We start from the raw sequence: 27,069 nt of genomic DNA on the forward strand, positions 1-27,069 counted from the left end.
ATATCCAGAGGTTGTCTTTGGGAAATAGACGTATGAGTGCTGCCAGCATTGCTGCAGAGGTTGAAGGGGTGGGGGGTCAGCCTGTCAGTGCTCAGACCATACGCCGCACACTGCATCAGATTGGTCTGCATGGCTATCATCCCAGAAGGAAGCCTCTTCTAAAGATGATACACAAGAAAGCCCACAGTTTGCTGAAGACAAGCAGACTAAGGACATGGATTACTGGAACCATGTCCTGTGGTCTGATGAGACCAAGATAAACTTATTTGGTTCAGATGGTGTCAAGCGTGTGTGGCGGCAACCAGGTGAGGAGTACAAAGACAAGTGTGTCTTGCCTACAGTCAAGCATAGTGGTGGGAGTGTCATGGTCTGGGGCTGCATGAGTGCTGCCGGCACTGGGGAGCTACAGTTCTTTGAGGGAACCATGAATGCCAACATGTACTGTGACATACTGAATACTGATCAGTACACAGTATTCCAGCATGATAACGACCCCAAACACACCTCCAAGATGACCACTGCCTTGCTAAAGAAGCTGAGGGTGAAGGTGATGTGTAATAGTGTAGCTTTAAATATATTTAAGAGGAGCAGACTTCAAACACTGAACATTTGAGGCTTTTTGAGGGTAAAGATTGTTGTTTTTTGCATACAGCCTGTAAAATTAACTGAAAATATTAAATTCAGTTTATCAGAAGGTAAATTAATTTCATGGCTCACACTATGTTCCTAAATTCTGTCATAATTGACAAGCTCAAGTTTTCTTATGCCTACTTGTGCATTATATTGTGGCACATTAACATTACCATCGCTAAAAAAAAAACTAAACTTCAACCGTACTCCAAAATTTTTGTAATTCGGAGCACAGGTGCTCCTAAAAGAAATTGTAATTGTAGCGCCTTGATTTAGTGTGTAATTTTGAATCTGGTGCTATCAAAGGATAACCTTGTTTATGTGTGTAGGCAGAAAGATTTATTAGCAGTGAGCATTTTATTTTGGGCATGTCACTTATGCACTCTCACTAAAATGGTGGGTGCTTGCATCTTCTTTGTCTTCTTTTTCAGCTTCTTCCTCTGTAAGGCTGTTTTATACTTTTATGTAACTTCAGCAGCTTCAGGCATGTGAATAAAAGCACAAATCTCATTGGTTGGGCAGTTTTTGAGGCAGCACATCAAAAAAAAAAAAAAAAAACCCCGCGACATTAAAATTTTTTTTACGTGTTGACGCCACGCGTTTTATGCCTGGTGTGAGCACTCTCAATGACAGCCATTGGGGAATTAAATGGACTGTTTTCACGCTGTGAAAATTGTCCTGGTGTGAACAGGGCTTAACGCACCATGTCCTGATGAATTCCCTGCTGAGTTAATACACAGGACAATAGATATACAGAACATGGACTGTAAATTGTAAACATGAACTGTAGCTATTTTGTAAAGTAGAAGCACAAGTATAGCAGCAATCCTGGCAGCAAAAACGAGTTCAGTAGTATAAAGTGACTGATGCAGCTACTGTATGTAAAGTGCAATGTGCAGTAGTACTGAGTCATACTGGGTTAGTGTGTGTGCAGTAGCCCAGGTGAGCATTGGGAGGCAGCATGGTGTTGAGTAATCTGACTGCCTCAGGGAAGAAACTGTTGCAAAGTCTGCTGGTGGTGGCACGGATGCGCCTGTACCTTCTGCCAGATGGCAGGAGGGTGAACAGTCTGTGATTTTGCTGATGATTTTGCGGATGCAGCAGTTGTTGAATGAGGTGTCGATGGAGGGTAGAGAGACCCCAATGATCTTTTCCATTGTTCTCACCATCCACTGTAGGGTCTTGCACAGCCTCTGACCACTGTTCCCATACCACACAGTGAGACAGCCAGTCAGGATGCTCTCTATCGTCCCTTTGTAAAAGGAGGTGAGGATGGAAGGGGGAAATTTGGCTCTCTTCAGCCTCCGCAGGAAGTGGACACGCCGCTGGACCCTCTTGACTAGGCAGGTGGTGTTGAGAGTCCAGAAGAGGTCCTCTGTCTGTACACACCAAGAAACTTGGAGCTTTTGACTCTCTCCACAGTTGTTCCGTTGATGTGCAGTGGTGAGTGGTCTGCTTGGGTTCCCATGAAGAGATAACATTAAGAGATAGATTGTTGTCTCTACACCATACTGCGAGCTGGTTCACCTCCTCCCTGTACGCTGACTCATCACTGTTGCTGATGAGGCCCACGACTGTAGTGTCATCAGCAAATTTGATGATGTGATTAGAACAGAACTTTGCAGCACAGTCATGAGTCAGCAGGGTAAACAGCAGTGGACTGAGCACACAGCCCTGGGGAGCACCGGTGTTCAGTATGTTGGTGCTGGAAGTGGAGTTGCTGATCCTGACGGACTGGGGTCTCCTGGTCAGAAAGTCCAGGATCCAGTTGCAGAGGGAGGTGTTTAAACCCAGAAGGCTCAGCTTTTTGTCAGTTGTTGTGGAATGATTGTGTTGAATGCTGAACTGAAGTCCATGAACAGCATCCTTACATAATTGTTCTTTTTGTCTAGATGGGTTAGAGACAGACAGATGGATGGTAGCAGATATGGCATCCTCTGTTGAGCTATTTGGGATGGTATGCATATTGAAGTGGGCCCAGTGCGGTGGGAAGAGTGCTGTTTGTGTTTCATGACTAGCTGCTCGTAGCACTTCATGATGATCGGTGTGAGTGCAACAGACCATTGCAACAGTTATGTTATCAGGACCTGCAGCTTTTCATGGGTTAACTCGGGACAGAGTTTTCCTGATATCTACTGCAGACAGACGAAGTACTTGGTCAGTGGGAGCTGGGGTGGTTTTCTTGCTGTGATTCAAAATTACACACTAAATCAGGGCGCTACAGTAATAATTTCTTTTAGGAGCACTTGTGCTCCTAATTACAAAAATTTTGGAGTACGGTTGAAGTTTCGTTTTTTTTTGAGAGAGATGGTAACATTAATGTGCCACAATATAATGCACAAGTAGGCATGAGAAAACTTGAGCCTGTCAATTATGACAGAATTTAGGAACATAATGTAAGCCATGACAAATTAATTTACCTTCTGATAAACTAAATTTAATATTTTCAGTTAATTTTATAGCAAGAAAAACACAAGGAGGACTGAAAGCAGCATGTTTCTACCACTACTTTCTGGCCAGTCAGCTCCAAAATATATACAAATGGATTCATCCTAACCCATCAGAAAACACATGGTTACATTTTGAACAAACAATTTATAAGGACATTCACATTTCAGACTTACAGTCAGAAAATCAAAAAACACCCCTGTTTTAAAACACCAACAATAGCAGCTGCTCTGACAGCCTGGTGGAAATTTCATCTAATCACAAACACCCCTCTTGCACCATCTAAATTTACCCCCATTTGGAATAACCCAAATTTTACAGTTAACAAGAAGCCACTCAACTTACGCACATGGGCAGAAAAAGGCATCACACAATTTCAACATATCCTTCATAATAATAACCTGGCACAATTTTCCCACTTGGTCCAGAAACACGGCATCAGGAGTAAATGTTTTTTGGAATACTTTATAAATCAAATGATCTATTCAATCAAAAATTGACATTCTGACCATGAACCTAGACCTTTCCCCTACAATCTCAGAGTTAATTAGTATATCCTCCTTAGAAAATCTACTCTCCAAGATATACAGAATAATATAAAAATCAGACAATACATTAAGCATACCAACTGATAAATGGGAATCAGACTTATCCGTTATACCTGATGCTGTTTTCTGACACAAACCTGCAGAAATATCGACTTAATGACAAAAAATACCAACCTGCAACTCATACAGTATAAGGTAGTTTATAGATTTCATCTAACGACAGAAATTGTTTAAAATGCGATTTACTTCAGAAGCCTGCATACAAAATAACCCAGACACCTATATTCACGCCATTTGGCATTGCACCCCAATCAAAAAATTCTGGGAAAATGTCACTAAATCACTATCCGTCTTTATAGATTGTCACATCCCAATGTCTCCCTTCCTTAATATATTATGGTGACATATCCATGATCAATTTAAACAACAAAAACAGTCAATTACTCCTAGTGGCTCTAACTATTGCCAAGAAAACTATCCTCATGAACTGGAAATCAAGGTACATCATACATATTGCATCTTGGAAAAACTTACTAATAGATTACATCTCCATGGAAAACCTATCCACTTCCATTCAAAAAAATATTCTAGAATTACACCCCTCTTGGTCATCTCTCATTACCTTCCAACATCCAGGGGGGAAGGGGGTTAGGAAGAGGTAACAACACTAATTCATATTAAACCTAGTTAAATACATATAAAGATTAATGAATTCGTTTTTTGTTTTTTCCCCCCTCTCTTTCCCTGCTTCGGGACCCCAGTTGGCATCCCAGTCCCTGTCTGGTGTGGTTTGGATTCAAAGTTTATAATGAAATTTTGAAAAATGCTAATTGCGTTTGATTAATTTTGCCTATTGTAATGAAACTGGTCTTATTCCATTCCTTGGGTCATGCTGAGAACAAAGATACCAATTTTGAACATTTTGAATTCCTCCTAGACCGTTTTCATGAAATTCGAAAGAGATCATCTTCACACGATACTGGAAAAAAATTATCAAAAGCTTTTTGATAGATCAAAGTGTTCACGAACAGCACGCAAACAAATTCCATGTTGAGCATGCCAAAATGGACATGAGGCTTTATCTCTGTTGTGCATTCACGTATTCAGACCAAACTTAGTAGCTGTCATTTGCATTATAACTTGAGGATACCTGCCATGTTTTTGGAACAGCACCACCTTGTGGTCAAATTATAATGCAAGTTCAAGAAATGCTAATATATTTTGATTAGGGTTGCCTATTATAATGACACTGGACATGAGAGATTCTGTAAGTCATGCCTAGAACAATGATACCAATTATGCCATGGTCAGTCGAACTTGCTGTCTGCCGTTTTGAACTTGCTGTCTGCCGTTTTCGTTGAAAACCTTCTTTTTCAAACCCCTTCTAGAGCGTTGGCCCAATTTTCACCAAATCCGATTCAGATCATCTTCAGACCATGTCGGCAAAAGTTATGAATTTTGTGTTCAAACACTTAACTGTTATCATTTAACACATCAACAACTTTGATGTGCATTTTTGTATTTAGATACTTCTGTTTCTGAATAAATAAGCATTATGTCATCAAATCACAAGTCTGTTTTGATTCGATGCTCAGAAGCTGTACTAAATGTCGAAAACTTAAAATCACAGACATGACACTTGTAAATAAAATAATTTTATATATGCAATTTATTAGATCCTTAAAAAAAAAACAATCATTGTTGGAATTATATGAATGAATAACAATAACTTGCTAATAGTCTGTCACTGTTGTTCACATGGAATTCATTCAATATTCATTAAAAAAAAAAAAACATGTTGAGCTGAGGCTTGAAACCTGGTCACTGGCATAGTAAGCCTGCATAGTTACTTCCCAAAAGTTACCACTGCACTATCCTAGTACACATAAAATACCAGCTTAATTTAAATACTAAATACAGGTACAATATAGTTATTGTACCTGTACTACGAGACTCGATCACGCTCACTTTATATTTTACATAATCTTGTAATTAGAAAATTGTTTAAATTAGGTCTATCATAAGTCTTGATTAGAAATGTAATATTTTTATGTGAACTATTCGACCACACAATCCTATTTTATTGTACTGTGTTCAGCTACGGTATGTTGTTCCATGTGCCAACTGGTGGTTATTGTGTGAAGCATAACAAATTCATTTAAATTCTTAGAGCCTCGCACGTGACGAATCGCATGATACCACGTTAAAAAATGTGCATTCTTAAAGGCCACATCTGTACACAAATATATATACATACAAGAGTTATCAGAATAGACTTCTCAAGTTGGCTGTTGATATTTATGTTTGTTTGTTGGATTATTTTTTATTTGTCAAATGTAAATAATGTCACAGTCTTTGTTTGCATAAATAAATTAAAAAAGAACATTATTTGTTTATTTGTTTGTACATTGTTATCAATGTGTTTTTTTTTTTTGTTTTTTTTTTGTGAATTGAATTTTCATTTGTGTAACATGTGTACAATTACATATATTAACATTTAGCATCTCGAAGCACCCCTCTGAAATTATTGGAATGGCAAGGCCAATTCTTTTGCTATTACTGTACTCTGAAGACATTTGGGTTGAACTGTTATCTGCTACCAAAGGAGTCATGTTCTAAGATGTTGAACACATCTAGTTTTAAATATCTGGAAATTAAAATTAAAATAAAAGTGAACTTCTCATATATGTTTCATATTGATATTTTAATCTCAAACCAGAATGTGTATAACAAAACCAAAATAATTGTCCTTACAGTTCCAATACTTTTGGAGGGGACTGAGTTTATTAAGGTTCTCCAAATATGCATACTTTTCCAGACATTAAACTTTGCTGTCTTCTCATAGAAGGTTTTTCATTTTAGGTGAGTGGTATTTTATCATTGTTACTACAAGATTATATGCATGTATATGATTGGCATCATTGTCCTTCCAGCAGCACAATAATCCCAAACATACCGCAAATTCCACCAAGGCTTGGTTACAGAAGAAGTCCTGGAAGATTCTACAGGGCCATCACAGTCACCTGACTTGAACCCCATAGAAAATCTCTGGTGGGATTTGAAGAAGGCGGTTGCAGCGCGCAAACCCAAGAATATTACTGAACTGGAGACCATTACTCATGAGGAATGGGCTAAGATTCCTTAGGAACACTGCTAGAAGATATGCATCTTGTTTGCAGCAGGCCATAACAGCAAAAAGGTGTACTCCAAGTACTAAACATGTTTACTATGAAGGGTTAGGATAATTTTTTAAATAGATAAATCATTATAAGTTGCATTTTCAGTTGAATTTGGGGAAACCACTTGAAGTATTCGTTGTGTTGAACTATTTCAATTGCTTTTGTTTGGTTTGTTCATTGCAAACAGCTGAAAGTCTCAATTTTGACAATAAATCTGATTTGCAATGAGGGTCGAATAATTTTGATTGCAACTGTATATGTGGAAAATATGGTTATACAGTATTTAGTTCTCCAAATGTCACTGTGTTTTTATTTATTGTGTATTGGTACACTTTTAAATATCAACTGTTGGTTGCCTATTTTACCTCCACAATGAATTTATTTACATCTGTTTTTGCCATATGATTTTTAAATTGAATTTAGTTTTTGAAAATCAAAAATGCTTTAAAAATGTGAAATATATTAAATGTTCCAGTGAAAATGTGTGGGTTTACAAAGACAAGATCACCAGACCACTTCATTTAAATAAATTATAATTATTCTATTGGTCTTAAAGATTTGTTTATTCATGAACAATAAATAAATTGCTCCTATTCTTTAAGTTAATAAAGAAAAAGACAAGGCTGCATTAGGTGACTTTGCCAACAAGGATAACACGGAAGACCATTTTAAGCTCCACCCTTCATACAACTTTACCAGTAAGATATCAGAATCAGGGCAATAATGATCTCGAAACCATTCCTAGCTTACAACACCTAAGGCATATTATCAGAAACGGAACATCAGCGAAACAGGTAACCTTTTATTTCTTTTTTTCTGTCACTTAATGCCTTTGGCATGATAACTGATAATGTAAAACATTTTTTAATAATTTGTTTCATTAGCATTTTTCTCAGAAGTTTCATACACAGTTGCCTTATTCTTAAAACTTTAACCATAAACATTTACATTGCATTACATATTCAATTCAATTAAATTCAATTAAATTTTACTTGTATAGTGCTTTTAACAATGGACATTGTCCCAAAGCAGCTTTATAGTATATGTATATATATGGACATATATAATGTATTGTCATATATATTTGGACCTGTTGTTCTGCCAAATGATTGATGCTGGTTTACTTAATCTTTAAATGTTTTTTTTTATACATTATTTAAAAAATTACAGCTGTATACATGAAACTATGTGTTTCCAATCACACTGGTCAAACAAATGCTCTCAAGGTCAGATAAGGACCTCTAAAAGCTGTACAAAAGAAGGTTTATCAGCAGGCACACACACACACACACACACACACACACACAAACTATATTTACATCTAGATAATGAGTCTTAAGACATCAAATGTCTCACTAGATTCACTGAATATGAATCAACAAGCATGTTCATTTGATGTGCTTGATGTCACTATATTAATATTATTATGTCTCGTATATATTGAATGATTCTTGGTTTTAAGTTCTAGCTAGCACGATGAATCAAGTTCGTCCTCGCAATGCAATAGACCGACCAGCCTACTCTCAACCAGAATTTGATGAGGAGTTTAACAGGAAGAGGAGAAACTATCCTTTGGGGAACAAAGTAAGGAAAGTGTTCAGGTATGTGATCACAGCAGAGTGACTTGTGGAGATTACATTTGGCTCTCTTATTATCAGTAGTTGCAATACAATAATTATCAATTAACTGCAATTTTATACATTTTAATGTGTACGTAAATGTTGCAGATGCTCCAGCGGGCGACTGAAAGGTCTTCTCTTCAGACATCTGCCAGTGCTCAGCTGGCTTCCCAAATACAACTTCAGACAGAACCTTGTGTGTGATATCATCAGTGGAATCAGCGCAGGCACGATTCAGGTTCCACAGGGTCTGTGTTATTTACATATCTTAGGAATGTTTTAAATTTATTTGCCATATGTAGCTGGCATTATACAAAATTTACACATTCAGATAAGATAAGATTGGAAGACGAGAGTAGAAAACTGCTAAAGAATATGAATATATTGCTTTTCCCCGTATAGTTTGTACACTATATGTCCAAAAGTTTGTGGACACCTGACCATCACATCCCTATGTGAATTTTGATCACCCCATTTCAGATTTAGTCCCCTCTTTGCTGTTAGAATATTCTCCAATCATCCTAGAAGGCTTTCTACTAGATTTGTGAGCATGGCTGTAGGGATTTATCCATCCAGCCACAAGAGCATTAGTGAGGTTAGGCACTAATGTCGGGCGAGGAGGCCTGGGGTGTAGTCGGCATTCCAGTTCATCCCAAAGGTGCTCACCGGGGTTGAGGGTTGGTTTGAGAGCTATTGTGCAGACCATTCAAGTTTGCCAATCCAATCTTGGCAAATCATGTGTTTATGGACCTCGCTTTGTGCACAGGAGCATTGTCTTGCTGGAACAAGTTTGGGCCTCTTGGTTTCAGTGAAGGGAAATTTTTAATGCTACAGCATACAAAGACATGCTATACAATTATGTGCTTCCAGCTTTGTGGCAACAGTTTGGAAAGGGCCACATATTGGTGTGATGGGCAGGTTTCCACAAACCTTTGGCCATATAGTGTATAATTGATTATTTTTATTCTGTCCTGTCCTCTTTATTTAGGCATGGCCTTTGCTCTTTTGGCTAACTTACCTCCAGTCAATGGACTTTATTCATCCTTCTTTCCTCTTATTCCATACTTCTTCATGGGCACAGCCCACCAGATGGTGCCAGGTAAGTTTTTTATTTTGCGTTATGAGGTTCCAGCATGTTGGTCAAAATTACTTAGACCTTAGAACTGGAAATGCATTTTTATTTGGTGCTATTATTTTTGTTATATATATATATATATATATATATATATATATATATATATATATATATATATATATATATATATATATATATAAAAAACACCAGTTTTGTTGTAAGTGGATGTAGGAGTAACTGAAGAGTAGGGAGGAGATGGGGTCCTGGTTGACAGGGATACCAGAAGGTGTTTTAAATTACAGGTGCTGGGATATTTATCAGCATACATGTGATAATTTTTTCCTTTAACAGAGAATGTGTGTTGTTTACAATGCATGTCAACCACATATGCCAATGCTGCAGCACCCTCAGCTACCCTACTTCCTGCGTACTTGGTATCATTGTGTGCCAATGAATATGTTGTTATCCTTTTTTCACACAGGTACTTTTGCTGTGTTGAGTATCATGGTGGGTATAGTGTGTCTGCAGCTGGCACCTGAATCAGATTACAGCTATTTTAACACCACTCTCAATGCCACTGTAGTATATGAGCAGAAGATGAATGAGGCCCGGCTGGCCATATCAGGCACTTTGGCTTGTCTGACTGCCATCATACAGGTGATTGACCAGAAATGTAGCTAGTGTTCCTCGCTGTGTTGAACAACCTGTATTCTATAATTTATGGAAGTTACATAAGAAATGTACATAAGAAACCTGACAGAGTGTGCTATTATTGGAAATTAACCAATAATGGGGTGATTTGATGGTGTTGCCTTCCCAAAGTTGTTAATTTTCCTATAACAGCATTTCCCAAAGTCTCCTGTTCCTATTATTTATATCGCAGCAATTTCATTTATCAAAAACGTTTAAAAAAAAATCAATTTATAGTAACATGTTGTGGAACGTTCATGAAACCAGTTAGCTCCTGTTACATCACTTACACTATAACAGCTATAAACAGTCGTTCCCTTGCGAGCCTCTTTTCTTCTCTCTCTTGAAGTTAATAAGATAACAAAAAAATGGGAAGTGCTAAGTCTCTGTTTTGTGAAAACTATATGGTGGTTGAAAACTATTGGCTGTTACAAAGAGTTATAAACAAAAGAATAAAGCATTAAAATGAGTGCAGTAATATAAATTTGGAATTTGCTATTCAGCCGGCTATTTGTCAGAGCTGTTGTTACATAAAATTAATTAACATCTCACCAATCAAATTTTAGAATTCAACAGTGTTGTGGTATTTTTTTGACAATCAGGCAACAGGAATAATTAAGAATAATATCTTGTACTTTTTTCTGGTGGATTAACAGATTGGTCTAGGCATGATGCAGTTTGGATTTGTGGCCATATACCTCTCTGAGTCATTTGTTAGGGGGTTTATGACAGCTGCAGGGCTGCAGATCCTTGTATCTGTGCTTAAGTATATTTTTGGAATCCCAGTACAACCATACAGTGGTCCTCTGGCTATAATTTATGTAAGTATCATTCAAGATTACAATGACAAATATTAATGCCTAATCAATTCATTAATCTTAATGCAGTCTCCTCTCTCTTTTTTCAAGCCCATAAAAATGAGCATTTGTATTTTTCAGATGTTTCTTCTTTCGGTATGTTTTTCATAGTGTTTTTCTGTATTTCAGACCCTCATAGACATATGCAAAGGCCTGCCCAGAACCAACATAGCTTCTATGGTGTTTGCCCTTGCCAGCTGTGTGGTGCTGATCGTAGTAAAAGAACTGAGCACTCGCTACCATCATAAAATCCCTTACCCTATTCCCATAGAGATAATTGTTGTAAGTGAATAGAGAAATAGCAATAGGATAATGTTGTTGTAATTATATTTTAGAGTAAAAAACAGTAGACCAAGTAATGATGAAGTATATGGTGTTTTTGTTCTATTAGCAATACTGACATGCTTTGCTATTTCTCAGGTGGTTGTGTCTACTGCCATCTCCGGGCCATTGCATCTGCCTGAAAAGTACCACATGGACATAGTAGGAGAAATCCCTTTGGGGTAAGTGATATATCAACTGGCTTGCAGCTTTATTATTCCTATTGTAAAACTTTACTTGTGTGTGCTAAGTCACAGTGTCTTCTTTTAGGTTTCCTGCCCCGATCCTGCCTAGAGTGTTCGAGTGGGGGGAAATGTTAAGTACAGCTTTCTCACTGGCCATTGTCGGATATGTCATCAATTTGGCCATGGGCCGGACACTGGCCACCAAACATGGTTATGATGTGGATCCCAATCAGGTACACTTGTGAAGAAAATTTCGCCCAAAATATGACTGCAAACTGTTAAGGTTTTCACAGATAACTGCTTTCAGTGTGTAGTAGCAATGAGTCAAAACAACCAAACTCATACAGTAATCTTGAATACATTTCACTGCTGATGCCAATTAGTCCAGTTACCTTAACTTACTATTGCTACACATATAAGACAAATCATTCTGCTTTTGTTAAATCAGTTGATAACAGTTTGTTATATTTCCTGCTTCATAGGAAATGCTAGCTTTGGGGTTCAGTAATCTCCTGGGTGGTTTCTTTAAGATTCATGTGATCTGCTGTGCTCTGTCTGTCACACTAGCTGTAGATAGCGCAGGAGGTTCCTCACAGGTAAGTGACATTTTGGTGGCTCGTCTATAGTTGACAATTCTTAAAGCCAAACTGACATTGTAAGTCATCCAATTATTCAGTCATACACAGTGCTCTCCACTAATATTGGTACAGTTGGTAAATATAAGCAAACTAGGCTGTGAAAAATTGTCTTTAAACAGTTAAAAATTGTTTAACCTTTTGATCTTTTTAAAAATGTATATATTCACAAAAATACTCTGCTCTCAAGGATACCAAACAATTTCAAACACAACACAGGTTCATCAAACACAGGTTTATCAAAAAAAAATAAATAAAATCTTTGTTAAATATATTGTGTGGCACAATTATTGGCACCCTTTTAGTCAATACTTCGTGCTACCTCTCTTTGCCAAGATAACAGCTCTGAGTCTTCTCCTATAGGGTTGTCACAGTACCAAAATTTCAGTAGTCGGTACCAATACCAGTAAAATTCCATGGTACTCTGAACGGTATTTGGGTACCAAATCAAAACACAAAAACATCCTAATTGAACAACACACTATTTTATTAATAAAGTTAAATATCAATATAAAATGTATTTTAAAAAACAATGCCATTCTGTATATTTCAAGCATTTTAATAGTGTTTCAAGCTTTTTTCCACAAGTAATTAAAAGTATAAAAATAAATAACAAACAAAATAATTACAAGCATGCAAAACACAAAAATATGCTATAAGTGAACAACACACTCTTCTTATTTATAAAGTTAAATATTAAAATAAATGAAAACAAAACAATGGCATTTATATTTCAAGTATTTCTGAAAAATACTTTGTTTTTAGCCTTAGTACTAAAAAAAATGTAAAATATTAATGGGGAATATACTTAATACTTAATATATTTAACAGAGATTTTTTTTTTATAAACCTGTGTTGTGTTTGCAAATGAGAGCAGAATATTTTTGTGATTTTAACAAAAGATCAAAAGGTTAAACAACAAAGACGATTTTCACAGTCTTGTTTGCTCATATTTATCAAGTGTGCCAATATTAGTGGAGGGCACTGTAGCACCTAGACTCTGTAACTACTATTACATAATCTGTTCTGAAGTCCTGTTTTAAAAAGTACAGTTTTTAAATCTTAGATTTCTTCCCCCTTAATTTAACTTTTGTGAATGTGTAATAATAAAAGAAAAACATTATTATTAAGGGGCTAAGCATGAAAGGTGTGTAGGCCTCCTGTTGTTTTTCTACAGATTCTACTTATTATTATTATTCTGGCTAGGGTGTCTATGGCAGCCCATAGAACTGTGTTTGTTTTTCTGCTAATTCTGCTTATTATTATTCTGCAAATTTTGGCCAAATTTTAAAGGATGTTTATTCCCATAAACTTTGAACCATGTGACCAAAATTTCAATGCCAGGTGTCCCTAGATTCCTTGAATCATGCTGAGTTCAATGGACCCTATGATGTCAATTTCCACCAAATTAGATTTTAGGCCATCTTGGATTTTGTTAAAAACTGTTTTTTCTCTACTCCTTCTACAAATTTTGTACATAACATAACATCTTCAGTCCAATCCGCACAAAAGTTATTGAATGGAATTTTGAGTTCCGAAAGTTGTAACAAGCCAACAAATCTGGTAATTAAGTCGCCAATTAGGTAGTGCTGTGTCTCATTAACGACTATCCGCATTGTCATGAAGCTTGCACATGTCTTTAGGACTATTACCTGAGGCTATGGAACAAATTTCATGACAGTGCCACCTAGCTATCAAAAGTTACAATGATGTAGAAAATGCTTGAATCAAATCTGTTTTTGCTACTCCTTCTACAAATTACACCCAAAAATCATAAAATCATGGATCATATCACCTGTCTGCCCAAATTTTATCAGATGGATTTTTGATATTGAAAACCGTTCTTCCAGAGTATGCCTGCAAAGGCAAAATACAGGTTCCTAAGTCATATCTCTGTAATGCATTTACATATCAGCACCAAACTTGTTATATATATTCAGGACCATGCCCTGAATGTACCCACAAAGTTTCAGTCCATTGCCACCTAGTAGCTTTTATGTTTTTCTTTATATCATTTGAATAACTTCTGATAAATGCACAGTTCTACTTTCCTATGATTCCCTGGAATAGGCCAAAGTGTATCCACAATCAGGTGTATGTCCTGTTGGCCATTTTGAAATTCATTGAAAGCTACTACTTCTTTGTTTAATTGTTACCAAACCTTGCTCATATCAACTTCAGATAAAGCCACACAAAAGATAATGAATGGAATTACATTCTTCTTCTTCTTTTCGTGTCGAGGTTCCACTTCATAGAGGAACCATTAGCCGTTCAGCAGTATGATACTGAATGCTGCCCAGGGTGCGCCAGGGGAGGCTCCTTCCATGCACACACATTCACACACTACGGACACTTTGGACATGCCAATCCGCCTACCATGCATGTCTTTGGACTGGGGGGGGGGAAATCAAACCCCCAACCCTGGAGGTGTGAGGCGAACGTGCTAACCACCTGGAATTTATATATATATATATATATATATATATATATATATATATATATATATATATATATATATATATCAAGCAGAGAACAATATAAGTAGTGCTATCATACAAGATTTTAAGTGAGTTCTTGAGAAGTAAGAGTAGAGGTGTAGAGATGTAAGTGCAGATTTTTTTTAGGGGTGTGTGTGGGGGGGGGGAATTGAGGTGGACATGTTAGGTGTTAGTTAAGTGTTCATGGAGGAGGTGGGTCTTTAGCCATTTAGAAGATAGTGACAGATTCTGCTGTCCGGATTGAAGTTCAAAGTTAGTTTGAAGGTTCGGAAGTAGGGGGGTGTTGTTCCAGACAATTTCTTGCACGTGAGCATCAAGGCTTTTCATGCGGGTGGCTACAGGAAGCCAGTGAAAGGAGATGAAGAGAGTTTTGACATGGGTCATTATGGGCTGGTTGAAAACAAGGCATGCTGATGCATTCTGAGTTATCTGAAGGGGTTTGATGGAGCTTGCTGAGAGGCCCAGGAGTAGTGTGTTGCAGTAATCCAGATTTGAGATAACAAGAGCCTGGACTAGTAGCGGTGTAGCCTGTTCAGTGAGATAGGGTCTGATTTTCTTGATGTTGTACATAATGAACCTACAGGACCATGCAGTTGTTGAAATGTGGTCTGTAAAGGTCAAGTGGTCATCGAAAGTCATCCCAAGGTTTCTGGCTCTCCTGGTTGGTTTGAGTGTGGTTGAGCCAAGCTGTATGGTAAGGTTGGGTTGATTGAGGTGCAGGAAGAGATGACGAGAAGCTCCATTTTTGCCAAGTTGAACTTAAGGTGGCGTTCCCTCATCCAGTCTGAGATGTCAGACAGGCAGGCAGAGATGTGTGCTGAGATGGATGGATCTTCAGGCTGGAAGCACAAATAGAGCTGGGTGTCATTAGCATAGCAGTTATATGATTAGCCATGAGATTTGATCACAGGCCCCAGAGATGTAGTATAAATGAACAGAGCAGAGGACTTTGAACTGACCGCTGAGGAACCCCTGTTGTGAGTTGCTGAGTTTCAGATACCCCTCCCCTCCATGACACCTTGAAGGATCTGCCTGAGAGATAGAATTCCACACAACACTGAGCTGTTCCAGTGATGCCTAGATTGGAGAGAGTTGACAGGAGGATCTGATGATTCACAGTGTCAAAGGCAGCAGACAGGTCGAGTAGGATAAGAACAGATGATCTTGAGGTTGATCTTGGTAGACATAAGACTTCACTAACGGAAAGCAGAGCAGTCTACGTGGAGTGACTGCTTTTGAAGCCAGTCTACTTGGTGTCCAGGAGGTTGATCTGTGTGAGGATAGTGGAGAGTTGATTAAAAACAGCTATCCAAGGTTTTTGAACAGAAAAGGGAGGAGGAACACAGGTCTGTAGTTGTCAACAGTAGAAGGGTTAAGTGTTGGCCAAACAGTGGGGTAACCCGGGCCTGCTTAAATGAGGTAGAGAATGTGCCTTTGGAGAGGGATGTGTTAAAGATGTGAGTGAGTGCAGGTAGGATTGTGGGAGAGATGGACTGAAGAAGATGAGAAGGGATAGGGTCTACAGGACAGATTGTAGGATGGCTAGAGAGGAGGAGTTTTGAGACATCAGTTATCAGAGCCATATCACCCTGCAGCTCTCGCCTTGTTCTTCACTGACGCTAAGCAGCGTTGAGCCTGGTCAGTACCTGGATGGGAGACTTCCTGGGGAAAACTAAGGCTGCTGCTGGAAGTGGTATTAGGGAGGCCTGCAGGGGTGCTCACAATTTAGTCTGTGTGGGTCCTTATACCCCAGTATAGTGACTGTAAAAACAACACCATCATTTGGATGAGACATTAAACCAAGGTCCTGACTCTCCGTGGTCATTAAAAATCCCCCACAGGCCCTTATCAATCATGGCCCCCTATCGCTGAATTGGCTACATCACTCTCCTCTCCTCTCCTCTCCTCTCCACCAATAGCTGGTGTGTGGTGGGCCTTCTGGCGCACTATGGCTGCCTTTGCATCATCCATTTCGATGCTACACACTAGTGGTGGTTGAGGAGATTTCCCCCTTGTACAATGTAAACTGCTTTGAGTGCCTAGTAAAGTGCTATATAAATCTAAGGATTTATTTCTTTATAAGGATCAATCTCTGATAGAGAGGAGGAGGACTGTTGAGAGTTACATGGAGGAGGAGCCTGTCTCTGGGTGTCTGGGATGGAGAACTGGTTCCTAATTGATGTAAACTTATTGGAAAAGAAAGTGGTGAACTCATCTGCATTGAGAGACGTAGGGGAAGGGTGAGGAGGGGGACAGAGAACAGAAGAAAAGGTTGTGAAGAGAGTATGGGTGTTGGGAGAGCTGCTAATCTTCTCTTGGTAGTATGTGGCTTTAGCAGTAGAGATACTGTTGCATAAATAGGAGAGAAGTGTTTGGTAATTGGCTAGTTCAGTTGGATCATTTGATTTACACCATTTCCTTTCGGCTGTCCTTAGCTTGGTCCGGTTGCTATGAAGACCTTCAGAGAGCCAAGGTCTAGAGGGTGACTTGCAAGCTGGCCTGTAGCTTTGGGACAGATACTGTCAAGAGATGTTGGAGGGAAACACAGCATGTCTGTTGCGGTGTGTAAGTCCAGTGAGGAGTGATGGCTGTCAGAGGGAAGTGAGGTTGTGACAATGGAGGAGATAGCCCGTTTAAATAGGGTGTGGCAGCAGTATGATGAACGCACACTATATTATGAATAGAGGCTAGTCATTCAAGGATTATTATTTTTATATTTATGATTTAACTAATTTATTTATTTATTTTATTATTATTATTATTATTATTATTATTATTATTATTATTATTATTTTACATTTTGTAGTGTTACAATTTGGGTTTAAAATGGATGAAATTTAGATTTTTTTTCCATTTTATTGACACAATATATGTAACAATTTGAAGGTGCCAATATCCAGTATTTTTATTGTAGCACAAAAGCTTATTAAAAAAAATAAAATATATTTGTTGGTTGCATAAGTATTCATCCCACGAGTCAGTATTTGGTTGAACCGCATGTGGGTGCCATTACAGGTACATCATTGGATGTCTGTATGGGCTTTGTACATCTGGATGCTGCAGTTTTTGCTCATGTTTCTTTGATTGATTTGCTCAAATGCATCAGGTTTGATAGAGACTCTTCGTCAACTGTAGTTTTCAGGTCTCAAAATTGTCAGGTGTAGTAAAGTCATGGCTTTCAGCTGGTCAATAATACATTGAGATAATACATTTTAGCCATTCAACTGTAGTGTTGGTAATTTCTTAAGGGTGGTCCAAATGGTTAGCATTTGGGGCAACGAATCTGACAGTGACACCACCAAACAGGATGTAAAGTTGTAGCTCAGTAATGACTTTGCACACAGACACAAATCTTGGTAGGCCTTCTCAGGCCAGGCGATCTCTTGTTTTCTAAGAGTTATGCTTGTTTTTGTAAACAAATACATGAATAGTGCAGCCCAGTGGGCAAACTGAATGAAATTGCATCAGGTAGTAATACTCAAACCTTCTAATCAAGTTTCGTGATGATAGCTCAATTTTAACCTTGTCTGATTGGCTGATGACAGCCATATTTTAGGTTGTTTACAATCAATCCAAGTGGGGTGGAACTGGTTTACTCAAACAGCTTTACTTCATGAATGCCTGCATGGAATTACACAAAACTTGCAATGCATCTATGACAAAAGATTCATCATGAGGTGATCTGCAAAGTTTAGAACATAAACGTTGAAAAGGGGCAGAGTTAAGTTGAAATTTTGATTTCTCAGAAACCGAAAGTCTGAAATCACCACTGAATTACTTTTCAAAAATGGCTGCTATTAGCCAATCAGCTTGCAGCAGGCATTTCACACAACTAGCATTGAGCCATTGCCACAAAACTTCATTAGTATATTCATGTATGGTCTCTTCATTGTTCTATTTACATTGGCAAGGACTGGCCACTGGGGGTGATGTTTGCTAAGACTGCTTGTATTATGGGCAATTCTGTATTTTATTTATGTTTCTCTTACACACTAAAATTAAGTAAAATGAAAAATAAATCTAAGATGTAAAAACAGCATTTTTTAAGCAGGACAGAAAAGAACATTATTATTGTTGTTGTTGTTGTTGTTGTTAGTAGTATTATTATTATTGGTAGTAGTAGTAGTAGTAGTAGTAGTAGTAGTAGTAGTAGTAGTATTCCAACTAATGTCATGTTGTTGATTCTCAGTTTGCCAGTCTGTGTGTTATGGTAGTTGTCATGGTCACCATGCTGGCTCTGGGAGCTTTTCTCAAACCACTCCCTAAGGTAAGAAAGATCAGACCACAATATGTTAATGGCTACTTTTATATAAAATACTCTAATTTGCCAATTTGTTTCTCTCATTACATTAGTTCTAAGAAATAATTGTGTTTTTGTCTGTATTAATCTTTTTGTCTGTAGTCCGTGTTAGGAGCTCTCATAGCTGTTAATCTGAAGAACACACTTCTGCAGATCTCTGATCCATACTATCTCTGGAAGAAGAGCAAATTAGACTGTGTGGGTTATGCTATATTTAACATATCTCAAATCCAATAGGGACCATGAGTAACAGCAGAACATACAGTGTACCATTTTAGTGATAATTTTATAGTAGCTTTCCACTATGAATATAGAGATTTTAAAATGATTGCAATCAGAGTATATTTTTCTTTTTGAGCTGCATCCAACTGTGGGCAGTCACACACTTATTTAAATTTTCTCTACAGTGTGTATGGGTTGTCTCTTTCCTGGCAACCTTCTTCCTGAGTCTGCCTTATGGTGTTGCAATTGGGGTGAGCTTCTCCATTCTGGTAGTCATTTTCCAGACTCAATTGTAAGTGAACATTGAATGGAATGACTTTACTACACACACATAGTATGCTTTGCATATATATGATGTTTTTGGTGACTGTGTTACCTCTAGTCGTAATGGCTCGGAAGTGGGTCAGGTCTTGGATACAGACTTGTACAAGAACCCTAAAGTCTACAATAAGGTAAAGTCTCAGAGGTTTTCTCGTTCTTAAACGCTCTTCAATGTTAGTGAAATAATGGTATAATAATGGTGAAAATTTATGTCTTTTATTTTTATTCAGGTGAAATCCATTGAAGGTGTGAAAATAGTGAGTTACTGCTCACCTCTTTACTTTGCCAATGCAGAGATATTTCGCCGAAAGGTTATCAAAAAAGTATGTTGATCACAGTGAATTAATCACAATGAATGTGTGGATTGTATCTCTACAAATCTTATTTCTCATATCATCAGTTAAATGAAGTGTATTCCAATTACTGAAAGTCCATATACTGTATTACCTTAGTTTTGCCCAGCATGCAAAGGTAGCCAATATCTTTTCTGTCTTCATTTGTTGGTCTATGGCAGACTGGGCTGGATCCAGGCAAGGTGCTTCTGGCCAAGAAGAAGTTTCTGAAAAAACAGCAGGAGAAAGAAAAACAAAAAATAAAAGACCAACAGAGTCAGGAGAAGGCAGCTGCGAGAAAGAGGAAAGTCAGCTCACTAGTTACTATGAAGACGCAGGTACAGAATCTTTTTTTCATTTGCTAACACTTATGGAGGAAAATTTCACCTAGAGCATTTTTAAATGTAGATGTTCAAAGTGATATATGCAGACATCAAGTTGTAGTGTAGTTTTAAATTGCTTAATGCTGTATATGGTCAAATTGTTCAATCTTAAAAATCCTAGATTGTAATAGCTCGCTTGAAATTTTAGGTAAAGTGTCATTATGTGCTGCCCATTCCACTTTCAGACTATTTCACAAATTGATCTGCAGAGTGACTTTTACACCATTGGTGTAGGCAGCGAAAACATGCCCACGAGTTACATCAATCCATACTGTGATATCATGAATCCCAGTGACCAGCTTCCAGAGCCGGAGCCTACCACATCCCCTCCTGTTATGATGGAGATGCAGCCTGTCCCCTTTCATACACTTATCTTGGACCTGGGAGGAGTCTGTTTCATCGACCTGATGGGCATTAAAGTTCTTACTAAGGTCAATAAGCAAGGAATAAAGCACAAAAGGATGTACTGTTATAGGAAGATAATTAATGGCGAGGTTGACCCAAAGTTAATTATTTTTCAATAATAGCACACCTAAAAGTATTTCATTCTTCTTACAGCACAACAACTTGCCAATGCTAGCATGTTTTATTTATTAAAGAATAGCACATTTGATCATTTTATAAAACTATGTTTTATAAGTTTATAGATGTTCTGTTTTGTGGATCGCCAACAAGTTAGTTCTTTTTAATCATGGACATTATAGAATCTATAAACAGTCATTCCATCACCAAACTTTCTATTTCTCTCTCTTGAAGTTAATAAGACAAAAACACAGTTTCTCATGTTAGAGAGAAACCACAAAGTCCTTTGACCTCAGGACTTTCTAATGTGACATTAATCAGCACCTTCTGACCAATAACAATCAAGACCTCCACAGTGCTGTGGGCTAGCTTTAAATGACACAACATTAGGTAATGCTACTAAGGTGATAAAACAACATCAGTATAGTGCCACATTTTATAGATATAGTGTTATATGGATATACAGTGGTGCTTGAAGGTTTGTGAACCCTTTAGAATATTCTACATTTCTGCATAAATTTGACCTAAAACATCATCAGATATTCACACAAGTCCTAAAAGTAGACAATGAGAACCCAATTAAACAAATGAGACAAAAATATTATACTTGGTCACATACATATCTGTAAGTGGCAAAAGTATGTGATCCTTTTCTTCCAGTATCTGGTGTGACCCCTTTGTGCAGCAATTACTGCAACTACACGTTTCTGGTAATTGTTGATCAGTTGAACATTGGCTTGGAGCAGTGCAGCTAGCACAGAACAGCTTCAACTCTGGGATGTTGGTGGGTTTCCTCACATGAACTGCTTGCTTCAGGTCTTTCCACAACATTTCTACTGGTCACGACTTTGACTTGTCATTCCAAAACATTAACTTTACTTTTCTTTAATCATTCTTTGGTAGAACGACTTGTGTGCTTAAGGTTGCTGTCTTGCTCCATGACTCACTTTCTCTTGAGTTCATGGACAGAGCAGTGTTATTTTTGGAGAGCAGTGACTTTCTCCTTGCAATCCTGCCATACACACCATTGTTGTTCAGTATTCTCCTGATGATGGACTCATGAACATTTACATTAGCCAATGTGAGAGAGGCCTTTAGTTGCATAGAAGTTACGCTGGGTTCCTTTCTGACCTCGCAGACTATTACACATCTTGCTCTTGGAGTGATCTTTGTTCGTTGACCTCTCCTGGGGAGGGTAACAATGATCTTCCTTCAGTTTGTACAAAATGTGTCTGATTGTGGAATGATGGATTGATCCAGCCTGATGAGCGTCAACAACTATTTTTCTGAGGTCCTCAAAAATCTCCTTTGTTCAAGCCATGATGCACTTCCACAAACAAGATCAGACTTTTATAGATCCCTGTTTTTTAAATAAAACAGGGTGCTCACTCACACCTGATTGTCATTTGATTAATTGAAAACACCTGACTCTAATTTCACCTTCAAATTAACTAGAGGTTCACATACTTTTGCTGCTCGAAGATATGTAATATTGGATCATTTTCCTCAATAAATAAATTTGTTTTATTTGTTTAATTGGGTTCCCTTTGTCTACTTTTAGGACTTGCGTGAAAATCTGATGATGTTTTAGGTCATATTTATGCAGAAATATAGAAAATTCTTTCAAGCACCACTGTACATGGTTTCCCAAAAGTCTCTATACATAAGGGAAATTAACACTTTTTGGAAAAATGTTTTCCAAATTTTTTCATACCTAGTTTCTCCATCCATCCATCTTCTATACCACTTAATCCTTTTCAGGGTCACAGGGAACATGGAGCCTATCCCAGGAGGCATCGGGCACAAGGCGGGGTACACCCTGGACAGGGTGCCAGTCCATCGCTGGGCACAATCACATACACACTCACACACCCATTCATACACTACGGACACTTTAGACACGTCGATCAGCCTACCATGCATGTCTTTGGACTGGGAGAGGAAACCGGTGTACCCGGAGGAAACCCCCCGCAGCAGGGGGAGAACATGCAAACTCCGCACACACAGGGCCACGGTGGGAATCAAACCTCCGACCCTGGAGGTGTGAGGCGAACATGCTAACCACTAAGCCACCATGCGCCCCTACCTAGTTTATATTATATATAATTTTTTTCAGATAGCCTTTAAGAATGCCTTTGACAAAAGAAGAACTTACTGAAATCATACTCATGGCTGGATCGGGAAGTTGTCGCAAGGTTGTGATGGACAACAGGAAACATGGCAAGCACATCACACACGTCACTGTTGCCAAACTGGGAGCCAAAGTTGGGATGGACGACTCAGTGTGTATTTACAAATAAATGGGAATTATGTAGAGAATATTTTGTAAATAAAGTTACATTTAGCAAAAAAAGTGTTAACTTCCCCTCTGTATTGAGACTTTTTGAGCACCCTGTAGATATAGTGTTATATAGTGTCTTTTAACTTCGGCTATTAGTATAACTGTGATAACTATTTAATTCTCACTAAAATATCCTGTTTTTAATGTCATTTATGATTCTTTTCTTGCAGATGAGCAACACTTATAGTGCCCTGGGGATTAGCCTATACCTAGCAAATGTGCAAGGTGAATTTATTTTTTTTTATTATCCAAAATATCTGCCATGTGTAAAGTGGACAGAGACAGGAGGTCTGCAGTTTAAAGTCTTGCTTAGATTATGTACAGCTCTTGTTTCAAGTCTGTCCTAGACTTTTCTTCTTTGCTTTGGGATCTGTTGAAAGCATGCTGCATTCATTGATGTTGATATAAAAATGCAGCTGACCTCTTGGCAATTTTTTATTTTTTATTTTTAAAAAGGACATTTTAAAGAAGATTAAATGCTTCATTATATCCTCCTAAAAGACATTACTATTTATAAATTACTACAAAAAAGTCACTCTATGGTGTTAGAATAAATGGATACAAACATATGGTATGCCTATTTAGTTCTAATGGAGTAGAAGTCTCTAAAAGTAGTTGTAAATTTAAAAGCTTAAAATGTCTACAAAAGTATACAGTGGGGTCCAAAAGTCTGAGACCATATTGAAAATCTGTGATTTTTTTTCCCCCAGAATTTTGAAATATTTAAAACAAAGAAAGTAAATGTTCAATATTCTACACTATTTTAGGTGCCTATTTAAATGTAAGCAACTTTGTGATATTGACCACATTAATTCATTTTCCATGAGTCTTATCCATTCCATTAAAGCATGTGTTCAGCATGTGGAGTCCATGCCAGCTCGAGTGCACACAGTCATTCATGCAAAAGGGGGAAATATGAATACTAAGAAACTCTGAAATTCCTCTAAATATTTCTAAGATTCCACTTTTCACTCGAGTTGTTGCTGATAATGAAATTTGTAATGAAACATTTTGTGAAATGAAACATTTTCACTAGTGGTCTCAGACTTTTGGACCCTACTGTATGTTGCAGTTATATGTGATAAGCTTAAACACCAGCTTCCCTTCACTTGAAACATTTTTCATTTACATCCACTAAGATGTCTTTGTTTTTTTTTTAGTTAACATAACTGCATTAAACATGAAGTTTCTAATTTTTCTAGTCTTTCTTGTGATGATGATAAACTGCAGTATATTTTTGTGTGATATATTTAGACAAATCCACTCAGTGATTGCTTAGGTATTAGGTAAAAGTTCATGAGTACTGTATAATTAACATTGACCCATTAGCTCCCTCTTTGTGTGTGTGTGTGCGTGTGTGTGTGTATGCGTGTTGTTTTAGCTCAGGTATATGAGGAGCTGGAAACTGGAGGAGTGTTTGAGGAGAGCAGTATTACTCCCAGTCACATGTTCTTGTCAGTTCATGACGCAGTCCTGTTTGCCCAGTCATTGACTCCCGGAACTATGAAAGAGGTAAATCACAAGAGCAAGGGCAAGGAAGTTTGCTTTTTGCTCTGGTGATGTTTAGTATATCTTATCACAGTGAGTGACACATACTGTGCACTCTGTAGACTTGTTAAAGTTTGGTCAAACAACTGAAAGAATTTCATTCACATGTCAACCTTATTTAAGTGGTATTTTAAGTATTATTGTGTATTACAAATGTTCAGTGGTGTCATTTTGCCTTTACTGTGTATACATCTGTGTTTAACAAGCAGGAAGCCAGAGAAAGGATACAACTGGCATTTGATATAGAAGAAGAGGAACAGAATCTGGAGCAGGTAAAAAACAAACAAACCCTAATGCTAAAATGTTGGAAAGATATTTCCTGACCTTAATATTATGAGGTTGTTTCTCATGATCTGTGTGATTGAATGAGTTTTATTGCAGTGAATGTTTGTTACTGATGATTAACAAGATGTCATTCTTATATTTTTCTCACAGGAACTTTTTTGAGTGCTCAGAAGAATATTTTGGATGTAGCTGGTTTGCCTTGCAGCTTTATCACATAATATTTTGGGTTATTCAGTAAACTGCTGTATACACAAATCACAAGTGATTAGTCTTGCAAGATCTGTTGTAGTGCCTATAGTAAAAAAAAAAAAAAAAAAAATATTAGTGTAAATGCTGTTCATATGTTCACCAGTAGAGGGAAGAAATCACTAACTTGAAAACAATATCTACAGTATACTGTATATGACTGTGCTTTCTGAAAAGATAATTTGGTAAAAAGACATATTATACACATTTTTGTATAATATATACACACAGCCTAATTATTTATACTTTTAAGACTAATCAATCAACTTTTTAGATTAAGTGCCATTTATAAGTGTCAAGGTTGTTGGTTTTAGATAAAGTGGTGTTCATATTAACATTTGAATTTGAATTTGAATTTGAAAAGGGTCATAATTTTGCTTTTGACAAACAATAAAGGGCTACACACCCTTTCAGGAGATGGTAGTGTGCACTTGGTGTTAGTTAACACTTGGGAATAATCCATCAGGAAGTAAAAGAGAAACTAGGGAAAGCTTGTAAGCTGCTTAGTTGCATGGCTAAGACACCCAAATCTGTCAGCGTGGTGTGTTGTGTCTACATTTGGATGTAATGAAACTGTAAACTGATATTCTACAATGTTTAGATGTAAGTAATTATAATGTTATTAGACACTTTTGTTTACTGTATACTCCTGTGTATCATTCCAATTACATTTCTTGCAATAATAATAATGGCTCTGTTATGCTGTGGAAGGCATTTTGCTGTCATGACTTGTATCCACTTGTCCCCATAGAGCACAGGTTCCCTACCCTAATCCTGGACTACCCCCTCTCTTGCATATTGTTATGTTTTCTTTGTTCCCAGTACACCCACTTTAACTCGGGCAAGGGCAGATAATTAGCCTATTAGCATAATCATGTGTTTTGGGAACAGGAGAAAAACTAAAATGTGCAGGACAGGACATTCCCAGATCTCAACACAGTTGGAAACCTAGAGTATGGGAGTTTCTGGACTGACAGCATTCAGTTAGACAGCATTCACTATTATCATCATCATCATTGACGTTGAGGGAATATTTCTCATGAGAATGGTGTTCAGCCCCCCAGTACAGTTCCAGAGACTTGTAGAATTTATGCATGGCACATTGAAGCTTTTCAGGTGGCTCATGGTCGCCCAACACCTTACTAAGGCACGTTATATTGTTTTTTTATTTAAATTTTTCACCCATCTGTATATTTTAAAAGACTTGCTGAGTAATGTCTCCCTGTAGTGTTACTTTGTCTATGACACACTATGATAGTCAGTGTTAATAAGACCTTCTAAATATCTAGTTGAAATTTCAATACATTTTTTTATAAGGGGACATTGAAAGACTATTAACATGACTGATTGGTTTCATTTAAATGAAATAACTATTTCTGAAATTTAGGATACATTTATGATTACGTACTGTACTTATTCTGACATTGAGGACGGCTTCTAGTGCATTTTCCAAAATATTATAATAAAATCAAGTGTGATAACCAGTAATTAAACAGAATTATTAATCATTAAATTCATCTGTGTGGTCTTTCTCTTTCCACTCTGATGAGCTACAAAATTTGGCTTGTCATCTGTAAAGCAGGAAAAGGATTGCCTTAAATGACATACATAGCCATGTCTTATGAGACATCTTTCGGTTAAATTTATGACTTATTTTTTTCCTCTCATCTAATATCACCACCAACTGCTACTGCACCTGTTTCAACAATAACATTTTGAAAGTCAAGTTTGGTGGGCTGCCAGCTGTTATTACAAAACTTACTGGATTTCATTACCATGTTGAGTAGACTTTAATTCAGAAATTAATTCATAAGTATGTGATTAATACTTATTATTTGACAAATTCAATAATAGGGTAGTGGTTTGTATGACAAAGTTATACTC

General features: G+C 37.4%; 1 protein-coding gene across 3 annotated transcripts; it reads left to right on the forward strand.

Moving 5' to 3' along the window:
* Positions 1–1,276: 1,276 nt before the first annotated feature.
* Positions 1,277–26,697, forward strand: LOC108276456 (solute carrier family 26 member 9). Of its 3 annotated transcripts, none has more exons than XM_017488138.3 (21): positions 1,277–7,599; positions 8,268–8,406; positions 8,533–8,672; positions 9,413–9,523; positions 9,981–10,156; positions 10,846–11,010; positions 11,176–11,328; positions 11,467–11,549; positions 11,638–11,785; positions 12,035–12,148; positions 18,875–18,952; positions 19,088–19,183; positions 19,393–19,499; positions 19,590–19,659; positions 19,759–19,851; positions 20,043–20,198; positions 20,429–20,674; positions 23,277–23,331; positions 24,488–24,618; positions 24,861–24,926; positions 25,090–26,697. In XM_017488138.3, exons 2-21 carry the CDS (start codon positions 8,282–8,284, stop codon positions 25,099–25,101), a joined length of 2,325 nt encoding a protein of 774 aa, XP_017343627.1. In that variant the 5' UTR covers positions 1,277–7,599; positions 8,268–8,281; the 3' UTR covers positions 25,102–26,697. The 3 variants fall into 3 exon arrangements, with proteins under 3 accessions (XP_017343627.1, XP_017343629.1, XP_017343630.1); XM_017488140.3 differs by having other exon boundaries at positions 24,864–24,926; XM_017488141.3 differs by having other exon boundaries at positions 20,453–20,674.
* Positions 26,698–27,069: the final 372 nt, after the last annotated feature.

This window comes from Ictalurus punctatus, chromosome 15, assembly GCF_001660625.3.
Source record: "Ictalurus punctatus breed USDA103 chromosome 15, Coco_2.0, whole genome shotgun sequence".
Taxonomy (NCBI): domain Eukaryota; kingdom Metazoa; phylum Chordata; class Actinopteri; order Siluriformes; family Ictaluridae; genus Ictalurus; species Ictalurus punctatus.

What these genes read in the sequence shown, in the direction of transcription:
- LOC108276456 (XM_017488138.3), top strand. Translation starts at nt 8,282, where the DNA reads ATGAATCAAGTTCGTCCTCGCAATGCAATAGACCGACCAGCCTACTCT. An exon ending in AGAAGAGCAAATTAGACTGT is followed by an intron (nt 19,184 to 19,392) that starts GTGGGTTATGCT and finishes TTTTCTCTACAG; the next exon opens with TGTGTATGGGTTGTCTCTTT. An exon ending in GCATTAAAGTTCTTACTAAG is followed by an intron (nt 20,675 to 23,276) that starts GTCAATAAGCAA and finishes CTTTTCTTGCAG; the next exon opens with ATGAGCAACACTTATAGTGC.